This window comes from Ahaetulla prasina, chromosome 12 (assembly GCF_028640845.1).
Source record: "Ahaetulla prasina isolate Xishuangbanna chromosome 12, ASM2864084v1, whole genome shotgun sequence".
NCBI lineage: Eukaryota > Metazoa > Chordata > Lepidosauria > Squamata > Colubridae > Ahaetulla > Ahaetulla prasina.
This window is the reverse complement of record NC_080550.1, coordinates 3,240,658-3,252,500: the sequence shown is the minus strand read 5'-3', so window position 1 is coordinate 3,252,500 and position 11,843 is coordinate 3,240,658. Positions and strand designations below refer to the sequence as shown.

General features: G+C 45.4%; 2 protein-coding genes across 4 annotated transcripts in view; one reads left to right on the top strand and one right to left on the bottom strand.

Annotated features, from left to right (window-relative positions):
- COTL1 (coactosin like F-actin binding protein 1) overlaps positions 1–5,777 on the bottom strand; it is a 9,749-nt gene extending 3,972 nt beyond the window's left edge. Inside the window, exons 1-2 of the mRNA XM_058155323.1 lie at positions 5,080–5,777; positions 3,572–3,654 (exon numbers count right to left, since the gene is read on the bottom strand). Coding sequence (XP_058011306.1) covers positions 3,572–3,654; positions 5,080–5,294 — 298 coding nt within the window. The 5' untranslated portion in view covers positions 5,295–5,777. The remainder of the gene's footprint in view (positions 1–3,571; positions 3,655–5,079) is intronic.
- KLHL36 (kelch like family member 36) overlaps positions 1–11,843 on the top strand; it is a 29,072-nt gene that overhangs the window by 7,900 nt on the left and 9,329 nt on the right. The window contains exons 1-2 of one of the 3 annotated variants that reach the window (XM_058155305.1): positions 8,767–8,838; positions 9,834–9,913. In XM_058155305.1, the coding sequence (XP_058011288.1) occupies positions 9,854–9,913 (60 nt within the window). In that variant the 5' untranslated portion in view covers positions 8,767–8,838; positions 9,834–9,853. Of the gene's footprint in view, positions 1–8,766; positions 8,963–9,833; positions 9,914–11,843 lie in introns of those variants that run through there. The other 2 variants (XM_058155304.1, XM_058155306.1) reach the window with 2 other exon arrangements.

The following is an 11,843-nucleotide window of genomic DNA, read 5'->3' as shown; positions in this document are numbered from 1 at the left end:
TTGGTGGTTTTGGCTGTTGCTGCTACTTATTTGTTTTTAGACTTGTGAACATCTCGGGCTTTGCACACTGCTAAGTCACAATGCAGGTTAAAAAAAGGAACAGAGTTTTGATTATATGGTTATGGGCAGCATTTTTTTTACTTCTTTTAACCCCCTTCCTCTGAATACCTCTGGCTCAAAGTCTACAGCAGGGTTTTTCAACCTTGACCATGTTAAGGTGTGTGGACTTCAACTCCCTGAATTCCCTAGCCAGCATTCCAGGAGTTGAAGTCCACCCACCTTAACATTGCCAAGGTTGAGAAACTCGGCTCTAGAACATCCTCAAACCCAAAAGAATTTCAGACAAAAGCTGGAAGAAAAAAAAAAGGAAGTACATAAATGAAGAGACGCGTCAGGCATGATTTGTGTGCATGTACATGGCGTGTGTTCGGGAAAACAACTAGGATCGCCAGAGAGAGGCCCCAAACAACAAAACAAAACCACAAGGAACTTTCCTTTGTGCAAAATTAAATCAGAATTCCAAGCAAACCGGAAATTGGAAGCAGCAGGAGCAGCAGCAGAAGGAAAAAGCTAATAAGATGGCATCTGTCCTGCAGCCCGAAGAATTTGATTTATTTTTTATTTTTCTTTGCAAAGGGGAAAAAAAATGATTTGCAGACAGAGAGGAATGGCTTGACAACGAGAACCTCAACCACAATCATTACCATAAGGAGGACTCCTCTTCTTCCCTCCCTCCCTCCCTCCCTCCCTCCCCATCCGTACTTCACCCCTTTTCCCAGACTGGCCCTTTAAAAGTAAAACATGAAAGAGGAAAACCCAGGGCGGCAGGAAGAGAAGATGAAAAGCCAAGACATGAACCGTTTCATGATGTTTCCTGCTACAAGCTTTCTTGTGTGAGTTGAAAGCAAAAGAAAGCAGGACGGAAGAAAAGAAAGGAGGGAGTGGAGGCTTTGAAATTATTATTATTTTTAAAAGAAAAAAAAGAACAACCCATTCATATGCATTTATGACATCCACCTCTCTAACAGCCCCTTTCATGATTTCTCCCAAAGGACCTGACCAGTTCCTCCCCCCAACTTCTTCTTTGCTTTAATTCATGGCTGGCTATAATAATAATAATAATAATAATAATAAAATAACAACAACAACAACAGAGTTGGAAGGGACCTTGGAGATCTTCTAGTCCAACCCCCTGCCCAGGCAGGAAAGCCTACACCATTTCAGACAAAAGCTGGAAGAAAAAAAAAAGGAAGTACATAAATGAAGAGACGCGTCAGGCATGATTTGTGTGCATGTACATGGCGTGTGTTCGGGAAAACAACTAGGATCGCCAGAGAGAGGCCCCAAACAACAAAACAAAACCACAAGGAACTTTCCTTTGTGCAAAATTAAATCAGAATTCCAAGCAAACCGGAAATTGGAAGCAGCAGGAGCAGCAGCAGAAGGAAAAAGCTAATAAGATGGCATCTGTCCTGCAGCCCGAAGAATTTGATTTATTTTTTATTTTTCTTTGCAAAGGGGAAAAAAAATGATTTGCAGACAGAGAGGAATGGCTTGACAACGAGAACCTCAACCACAATCATTACCATAAGGAGGACTCCTCTTCTTCCCTCCCTCCCTCCCTCCCTCCCTCCCCATCCGTACTTCACCCCTTTTCCCAGACTGGCCCTTTAAAAGTAAAACATGAAAGAGGAAAACCCAGGGCGGCAGGAAGAGAAGATGAAAAGCCAAGACATGAACCGTTTCATGATGTTTCCTGCTACAAGCTTTCTTGTGTGAGTTGAAAGCAAAAGAAAGCAGGACGGAAGAAAAGAAAGGAGGGAGTGGAGGCTTTGAAATTATTATTATTTTTAAAAGAAAAAAAAGAACAACCCATTCATATGCATTTATGACATCCACCTCTCTAACAGCCCCTTTCATGATTTCTCCCAAAGGACCTGACCAGTTCCTCCCCCCAACTTCTTCTTTGCTTTAATTCATGGCTGGCTATAATAATAATAATAATAATAATAAAATAACAACAACAACAACAGAGTTGGAAGGGACCTTGGAGATCTTCTAGTCCAACCCCCTGCCCAGGCAGGAAAGCCTACACCATTTCAGACAAAGGGTTATCCAACAACTTCTTAAAAATTTCCAGTGTTGGAGCATTCACAACTTCTGGAGGCAAGTTGTTCCACTTATTAATTGTTCTAGCTGTCAGGGAGTTGAATTCTGGGAGTTGAAGTCCACACACCTTAAGGTGTCCAAGGCTAAGAAACCCTGCTGTAGACTTTGGGCCCAGAGGTGTCCAGAGGAAGGGATATCAAAAAAAAAAAAAAAGTCAACAGGATGGCCACAATCACATAAACAAGGTATTCACAAGGCTCTATGTCTAAGGAGAAATTTCCTGACAGTTAGAACAACTAACCAGTGGAACGACTTGCCACCAGAAGTTGTGAATGCTCCAACACTGAAAGTTTCAAAGAGGTTGGATAACCTTTTGTCTGAAGGGGTGTAGGATTTCCTGCCTAGGCAGGGGGTTGGACTAGAAGATCTCTAAGGTCCCTTCCAACTCTGTTTCTGTATTTCTATTTCTATCCATGTCTCTGACAACCCCTTTCACAATTTCTCCCAAACGATTGGGTTTTCTTTTTCTTTTTTCTTTTTTCTTTTTCTCTTCACACCAAAATGGGCCACTCTAGAAATCAGAGAAGTTAAGTAAGTAAGTAAGTAAGTAAGTAAGTACATATGCAGGTTACAAGGTTTGCAGTCACTTGGAAGTGACGTCACAAACTTGTCAACCCAGACCTTTGCTTGGGTGAAGGTGGATGAATGCTACTTTGTGCTGGTGAAGACTTGGTTTTCTTGATGTGTCTTTTCTGTCTGCGCCCAAGAACATCGGTAGGCTGCCCTCCATTGGCCCTTTGGCTGCGCGGCCCTGTTCAGACATGCTGGGTGTTGAGAGACAGAGAGAGGATTTCTGCCAGCCTAAAGCGAAATAGCCTGGCTGGGTGGCTTAGTGGCTAAGACGCTGAACTTGTCAATCAGAAAGGTCAGCAGGTCAGCAGGTCGGCGGTTCAAATCCCTAGTCTCCCTGCGTGAGCAGGGGGTTGGACTAGATGACCTCCAAGGTCCCTTCCAACTCACTGTTACTGTTACCGCATCCTCTTCCAGCCAAAATAATACAACACCAGGCTTTGCATGTTTCTTAACAGAGAAAAGCCTGCCTTTGGGCGTGAATTAAAACCAATTTCGAAGGTCGCCGTGGACAGATCGAGCAAGAGAAAGAATTCCTGGACAACTGGCTAGAATTTGGGCTCTGGTTGAAAGGATTGGAAGCACTCCTGAACCATCTGCAGTCTTTCCTGGATGGGAGGGCTGAGAATCGCCCAACAAAAGGCCTGTGAGATGGATGACATCATTACAGTTCAGGGCTTTTCAAAGGGTTTTTTTTTTTTTGGAGGAAGGAGGCTTGGGGAGCATTTTTTTTTAAAAAAGAAGCACATTTCGAGCTGTTTGGCCTTTCCTCCCTTCCCCTTGGCAACATGAGGAACGTGGGTTGGTGGAGAGGAGCAGAAAAGAAACTCACCTGTACACTGTCGTATAAATTCTTCGTAATCCACCCCGTTGTGTCCTGGGATGATGGTGGAGCCTTCATACTTAAATGTCACCCTTTTGGGAAAGGGGGAAGGAAAAGAAGAAAGAAAAGAAGGAAGGAGGAGGAGAGGGAGAAAGAGAAGGAGAAAGAAGATGATGGAGGAGGAGGAGGAGTAGAAGCAGCAGAGGAGGAGGAGGGAGGAGAAGGAGGAGAAGGAGAAGAAGAGGAGGAGGAGGAAGGAGGAGGAGGGAGGAGGAGGAAGGAGAAGAGGAGGAGGAGGAGGAGGAAGGAGGAGGAGGGAGGAGAAGGAGGAGAAGGAGAAGAAGAGGAGGAGGAGGCAAAGAAGAAGAGGAGGAGGAGGAGGAGGAAGAAGCAGAGGAGGAGGGAGGAGAAGGAGAAGAAGAGGAGGAGGAGGAGGAGGGAGGAGAAGGAGAAGAAGAGGAGGAGGAGGAGGAGGAGGAGGAGGAGGCAGGAGGAAGAAGAAGAGGAGGAGGAGGGAGGAGAAGGAGAAGAAGAGGAGGAGGAGGAGGAGGAGGAGGACGAGGAGAAGAAGAAGAAGAAGAAGGAGAAGAAGAAGAAGAAAAATTATTCAGATGGTTCGCCGCTAAGAATTCAGAAGCCTTGTACCCTCCCCCCCCAGCCAGACCCACCCAGGTTTTTGCAGTGAGATGGCCCAGTTCCCACCTGCCCCAGAAGCTTAGAAGAAGGAGCCTGGTGGCTCCCAAAGGGAGGTGATGTCATAACCAAATGCGTTTTTTGCAAGAACTCTTAATGATAAGGTGAAGTCCTTCCTTGCAACTCTTAACGGTTTGGCCTTCAAGCAAGAGAGGAGAGCCAGCTGCCAGCTTAGCCAACATAGAAGAAACCTTACTAACCCCACCCACCCCTAATGAGGACCTCACAATGGGTTCCAAGGCCCATCATCCCCTTTTGGGTTAGCTTGGGAAGATAGGCGTGGCTTCCAATGGGCTCCAAGGCCCATCATCCTCCCCCGTTGTGCCAGCCTGGAAAGGCAGGCACTCAAAGAAAAGAAAGACCTGGCCCTTTGAAGGACCAAGAGTCGGACATGACTGAATGGATAACAGCAGCAGCAGCAGGAAGGCAGGCGTCATGGGTTCCAATGCCCATCATCCTCCCCCTACTGCTAGCCTGTGAAAAGACAGGCATCATGGGTTCCAATGCCCATCATCCTCCCTTTGTGCTAGCTTGGCAAGACAAGTACAATGGGTTCCAATGCCCATTATCCTCCCCCCCCCCTTTGTGCTAACTTGGGAAGACAAGCATCATGGGTTCCAATGCCCATTATCCTCCCCTTTCTGCTAACCTGGGAAGGCAGGCATCCTTGAACCCGCCCCACCCCCTTTCCACAAAAGCAAAGCGGATCCCGTTGAAAGACCCTGAATGAGAATATCCTCTTCCCTGCTCTCCGTCCCTTTCGCTTCACACACCCCACCCGTTCACCCGGTGAGCAGCGACCCATCTTCGGCTGGGCTCCTTACCAGTTCACTCCCGTGCTGTCATCCCTCACCAGGTTGTAGGCCCTTCGGCAAGCTTCTTTGTCGATCTTGGTGGCCATCGCCGCTCTTTTTAAGAGGCACTCCCGGAATTCCAGACAAGGCGGCTGCGAGAGAGGCGGCCGAAAAAGGAGAGCGAGAGAACAGCGAAAGGGACCTCCGGCTCGTGCCCTTATTAAGAGAGCAGGCTTGGAAAGCATCCGAAGGACTGAGCGGAGGCTGAAGCTGGGGCTGCGGGGGAGGCGGCCGACGAGTCCTTCTGCTTGCTGCAGTCGGTCCCGCAGCCTCGCCGGGGAAGGGATCGGTCCGAGCGGATCCGGCTTAACCCTTTCTCTGCCGGATGCCCTGCTCTAGCAGCGGCTTTATTGGTCCCTGATCCGAGGAGGAGGAGGAGGAGGAGGAGGAAGAGGAAGAGCAGGGTTTGCTGGGCCGTCTCCTCCCCTCCCTACACCCGCGTCCTCTGACGCCCCTTCTTTCCAGCCCAGGGGTCTTTCTACCCGCCCCCTCGCGGTTCTTCCTTCCCTCCCCTGCAAAAGGAGACAATCCCTATATAGGCGGTGGGACCGAGGATGCAATTCACTTCTGTTCTTCCTCTGGAATTTGTATAGCTTGGTGTGCGTGTGTGTGTGTGTGAGAGAGAGAGAGAGAAGGAGGGAGTGTCTGCGAGCCCGAGTGGGTGGGTAACCGTGGGTGGGTGAGAGCCAGCTTAGAGAGCTACCTATACAAGATGATGTGGAGGAATGGATCTGTTAAGGGGGAGGAAAGGAGGGGCTGGATTGCCTGTCTGCCTGCCCGCCCGCCCTTTGGATGCAGCGCAGGGGTTGCTATAGCAACCGCCCCCCATCCCGTTCGCAACCCGAGCCGAGAGAAGGGCTTTTAAGTAGGAAGGGAGGGGAGTTTAGCAACCGGATTAGGGCAGCGGGATCCGAGCTTCAAACTCTGGGCGGCCACTAGGTGGCAGCAGAAAGACCCGGAAATCTGCAGAGAAAAGTTTTTTTTAGCCCAAACTCCACTTTGTTACAAACCGGATTGGCTTTAAGCCTGTAATCTTAAAGTTGGTTGGGTTTTTTTTTCAAATTAATTATGAAGCAGTAAGGCTTTAACTCCTTAACAATTACTGTTAAATCATTTGCCTGGCCCCGGATTTTTAGAATAGAATAGAATTATTTATTGGCCAAGTGTGATTGGACACACAAGGTATTTGTCTTGGTGCATATGCTCTCAGTGGACATAATAGAATAGAATAGAATAGAATAGAATAGAATAGAATAGAATAGAATAGAATAGAATTCTTTATTGGCCAAGTGTGATTGGACACACAACGAATTTGTCTTGGTGCATATGCTCTCAGTGTATATAAAAGAAAAGATACCTTCAAGGTACAACATTTACCACACAAATGATGGTCATAGGGTACAAATTTACAAATTTGTAAAAATAAATATGTAAGTAAATAAATACAAATTTCCCTACTGAGGAGGAGGCCCTAGGTCCCCTGGATATATTGCTTCTCAATCGGCCTATAAAAGCATTAAAACAGTAAAAAAAACACCATTAAAATGTCTAATTCGAGCACATACAAAGCAAGATTTGTATTTCTGCTGTTTCTGTGCTCATTATAGAAATTTCCATTCCTGCCTGGAAACAGGGTTTTGACAAATGTCTATGTAGATTCTCAGTCCTCAGTCCTCCAGATCATGGTTGTCCGTTTTCTTTGAAGACGTTCCCCTTCCATTCCCCACCATCCAGCCAGAGCTGAAGAAGCTTCTTGGATGAGAAGCGAGACCTCTTCAAAGAAAAACCAGAAAATCCAATTGCCTCTTGAAAAAAAGCACCTTAGGGTTTTGACAAAAACAGTTGGGTTTGATGAAAGATTAAATCAAGGAGTGTGATACATTCAGTGGTGGGATTCAAGTAATTTAACAACCGGTTCTCTGCCTTAATGATTTCTTCCAACAACCAGTTCATCAAACTGCTCAGAAAGGGCCGGAATAGCTCAGGCTGTTAGAGCCTGTTATTAGAACACAGTAGCCTGCAATTACTGCAGGTTCAAGCCCGGCCCAAGGTTGACTCAGCCTTCCATCCTTTATAAGGTAGGTAAAATGAGGACCCAGATTGTTGGGGGGGCAATAAGTTGACTTTGTAAAAATATACAAATAGAATGAGACTATTGCTTTATACACTGTAAGCCGCCCTGAGTCTTCGGAGAAGGGCGGGATATAAATGTAAACACACACACAAAAAAAGTTAACAACCGGTTCTCCCGAAGTGGTGCGAACTGGCTGAATCCCACCACCGGATACACTTTAGCAAGCCGTGGGAATCCAAAGTCTTTGGAATGTTTTCCTTGTGTACTTCCAAGCAATCACTTAAGACAACACTGCAAATGACAACAGAAAAATAAATAAATATGATTCCAAAATGACCAAATCTTTGGAAATCCTATGAGATTGGGTGTGACAATGAGAAGTCAAGTCTTTTGGTTTCAGAAGAAACACTTGGCTGTACAATTCATACAGATTTTTTCTTTCATTTCTTTTCCCCAGACACTCATCCTTGCAAACCTCCATCTAAGAACTAGGGCAGACTTCAGTTATCGCTTGAATTAGACACTCCCCCTGGGGCAGTTATCCTTTGAATGTGGAAATTGAATTTCAGATCTATTTCAGGTGCAATTATCTCCCTCTGCTGGCCTGGGAAAAAATAGGTTTTTGGGTGTGTTAAAAGTAACAAAAGCAAATGGAGGCTGGAGGATAGAAATCCTCAAACACCCCGTGGCTGTGGTTTAATAAATTAAAAAGTCAATGATGATTACTTGGGTTGTCACAAAGATTGGGGAACAGATCCTGTCTCTGTCTGGCGTTTGGAAAATACGGTATTGCTGTCTTTAAATTTTGCAGAAAGTTTGAGGGGCTGGAGGATTCAGACAGCAGCAGGCCTAAAAGTCCAGGAGCCCTTTAAAAAATAAACAAAACAAAACTGATACAACCATGCAGTTTTCCCAGCAAGAAAATAGAAATGTTTGTCGTTTCATTTGTCACAGGATTTTCCCCCTCCCTTTTTAAACCTGGGTCTTGTAAGTAGTTCACAACCTCGGTATAACCCTGGCTGTCCTAACCAAGGAGGCGCTTGGTCCAATTGATGTCAAATCCATCCATCCATTTGACTGTCCTGAGTTCTGAGCTGGGCGGGTCCGACGTGTAAAACAAACCCAAAACTGTGCCTTGTTTGATTTAACTTCTAATCGAGGCTGAGACTAACTATGGAGCATCCAAAACATAAAAGTGGCAAGTCTCGTGTTTTACAGAACGTGAAATTTAGTTGCAACAGAGGAACAACATCCGAGGGGGGGAGAAACTTCTCCAGACCCCAGAAGCGAGTTTTTCTCGTCTCCCCCCCCCCACATTTCTTTGTCAGAGCAGCAAGCAGAGGCGGTCCTTGGAGGAGTGGGGGGCGTCTTCCCCTTCCCAGGCGCCTGAGAGGAATGCTAATAGCGAGGAAGGGGCGCACGGGAAGCTCCTGCCACTCAAACCCTTGCAAAAAAAAAAAAATTCCAACTCTCGCTGTTTCTCCTTTGCACCGCAGCGAAGCCCGGACAAGTCCCACCTCCCTCGCTAGCCAGCCAGGCCCCCTTTTTTGCTCTCATTGGCTATCTCAGCTGCTACTCCGGCCTGCCAGTTCCTGGTTGAGAGCCTCGGCTGCAGAAGGAGCGGAGGGGAACCAGGGTAGCCCGCGGGGAGAGCGGTAAGAATAGCGGCAGCGGCAGGAGCAGCAGCATCTCCGGCTGGCGGCGAAGTCCAGGGATGCTGGCGCTGAGGCATGATGGGAAACTCCCGCGGTCCTCATTGCCGGCTCTTCTTCGCCGCAGGTTCCTCCTTGGCTTGTCCCAGCAGGGGCTTATTGGGGGGGGGGCTTTTCCTGGGAGGGGGCGCCAGCACCCAGGCAGCAGAGGCTGGAGGTCCAGACCCCGCTTTTGGACCTCCTGGCGGAGACCAAACTATGGTTTGCTTGCCGCAGTCTGCAAACCATGGTTTATGGATTCTCGCATGGCAGAGAGGCTGTTTCCTGCATCGGTGAAGGCACCAGGGCTAGAAAGTGGGAGATTGGGAGTTCTAGTCCTGCCTTAGGCACAAAGCTTTCTGGGCGATCTCGGGCCAGTCACTCTGTCTTGGCCCTAGGAAGAAGGCAATGGCATATACCGGGCGGAACTCTTGCCAAGAAAAGCACAGCGGCTGGGTCCAGGCAGTTGTTGAGAGTCTGCACTGTCTCAAAGACAAGACAACAAACACACAACAAACGCACACATGAACACACACCATGGTACACTAGCTTGTTTAGCAAAGCATGCTTAAATCATGTGCTCCTAGCAAGTCGCCATTCCTCATCATTTCTTGATTTCCCTCCAGCGTCCAAGAAACACTTTCAAATGGGGGGAAAAAATGTTTTTGCATTTTTTTCTTCTTCTCTGTCTACCAGCAACCAAATTTCTTAACCCTTTTGGGTTCAGATTTAAGATAACCCTTGGACGGAGAGAATAAAACCCTTGGTTGAGTAGACATTCTCCCCCTGTACAAAACAAGGCTTGCAGGGCGATTCTCTGTGGAACTACTCAGAAGTAAAACCACAAGAAGCTCCACTGGCTGATGCTCACGGGCCAATGTCTAAAACTTGCTTGTTTCTTTTAGCCAAGACTTTGGGGTCTCTGCATTCTCTGATTTTGTTTTTTCAACCCTTCCCAGATTCGCAAGACGCTGCCTTGATGGAGAGCCCAAGGCAAGTCAGATTTTCAAGACCACCCAAGATCAGCCAATCTTCAAAGGTCTGGTTGCTTTTATTTCCTTTCCGCCATCTCGGTGTTTTGAGAGCACCAGGTTGGGGAAGGTCATGGCATTTAAGGGTTTTTATTCCCTTAATCAGTCTCACTTTCTGCCCCTTCCTGGACTTTGCTGTGCTGCTTTGCCCTGGGTGGTAATGCAGTCATATAGTTTTTATGGCTAGTATGTATCATTGTGTAAAAGTTTTCTTTTAAAGTAAACACTCTCTCTATATAGTTTTATAGTAAAAGTAAAAGGCTAGTACATATGGTTGTGTAAAAGTTTTTTTTAAAGTAAAAAGATTATATATATATTAAAAAGTAAATTGATTTAAAAAGTTGCCACCAGTTTAGACATTAATGGCCGTGCGTTGCATTATTTTGAGGGGACAGCACATTTACACTGTTATACAAGCTGTAGACTCAGCACATTGTAGCCAAGCGTCATTTCTTCAGTGCTGTCACATGAAAAGATATACTTAAATATTTACAAAATGTGAGGGGGTGTACTCATTTCTGTGATATACTACTTATAGAATAGAATAGAATAGAATAGAATAGAATAGAATAGAATAGAATAGAATAGAATTTTTATTGGCCAAGTGTGATTGGACACACAAGGAATTTGTCTTGGTGCATATGCTCTCAGTGTACATAAAAGAAAAGATACCTTCATCATGGTACAACATTTACAACACAATTGATGATCAATATATTAATATAAATCATAACGATTGCCAGCAACAAAGTTACAGTCATACAGTCATAAGTGGAAAGAGATTGGTGATGGGAACTATGAGAAGATTAATAGTAGTGCAGATTTAGTAAATAGTTTGACAGTGTTGAGGGAATTATTTGTTTAGCAGAGTGATGGCCTTCGGGAAAAAACTGTTCTTGTGTCTAGTTGTTCTATTGTGCAGGGCTCTATAGCGTCGTTTTGAGGGTAGGAGTTGAAACAGTTTATGTCCTGGATGTGAGGGATCTGTAAATATTTTCACGGCCCTCTTCTTGATTCGTGCAGTATACAGGTCCTCAATGGAAGGCAGGTTGGTAGCCATTATTTTTTCTGCAGTTCTAATTATCCTCTGAAGTCTGTGTTTTTCTTGTTGGGTTGCAGAACCGAACCAGACAGTTACAGAGGTGCAAATGACAGACTCACTAATTCCTCTGTAGAACTGAATCAGCAGCTCCTTGGGCAGTTTGAGCTTACTGAATTGGCGCAGAAGAACATTCTTTGTTGTCCTTTTTTGATGATGTTTTTGATGTTAGCTGTCCATTTGAGATCTTGCGATATGATAGAACCCAGAAATTTGAAGGTTTCTACTGTTGATACTGTGTTGTCAAGTATTGTGAGAGGTGGAAGTATGGAAGGGTTTCTCCTAAAGTCTACCACCATTTCTACGGTTTTGAGTGTGTTCAGTTCCAGATTGTTTTGGTTGCACCACAAGGCTAGTCCTCTCGTCTATATGCGGATTCGTCATTGTCTTGAATGAGACCGATCACTGTTGTGTCATCTGCGAACTTCAGTAGCTTAACAGATGGATCGTTGGAGATGCAGTCATTGGTATACAGAGAGAAGAGAAGTGGGGAGAGCACACAGCCTTGGGGGGCCCCTGTGCTAATTGTACAGGTATTTGATGAACAGAATATTTATTCTGTTTATTTTTTTAGAAACTTTTACACAATATGTACTAGCTTTTTACTTTTACACAATACATACATACATACACAAGTATATATTATGTAAAAGTAAAAAGCTAGTATAGATTATTGTGTAAAAATTAAGTTGAGGATATAGTGTTATTATCTTCTACTGGGCCAAAAAGAGTTGGAAGTCCACCTTTTTAAAAAATCCTTTTTCTTTTTCCCTTTCCTTAGTTTCCCATGATTTTTATTTTCTTTGCATTCTATATTCTGATAAACTAATATAACATTT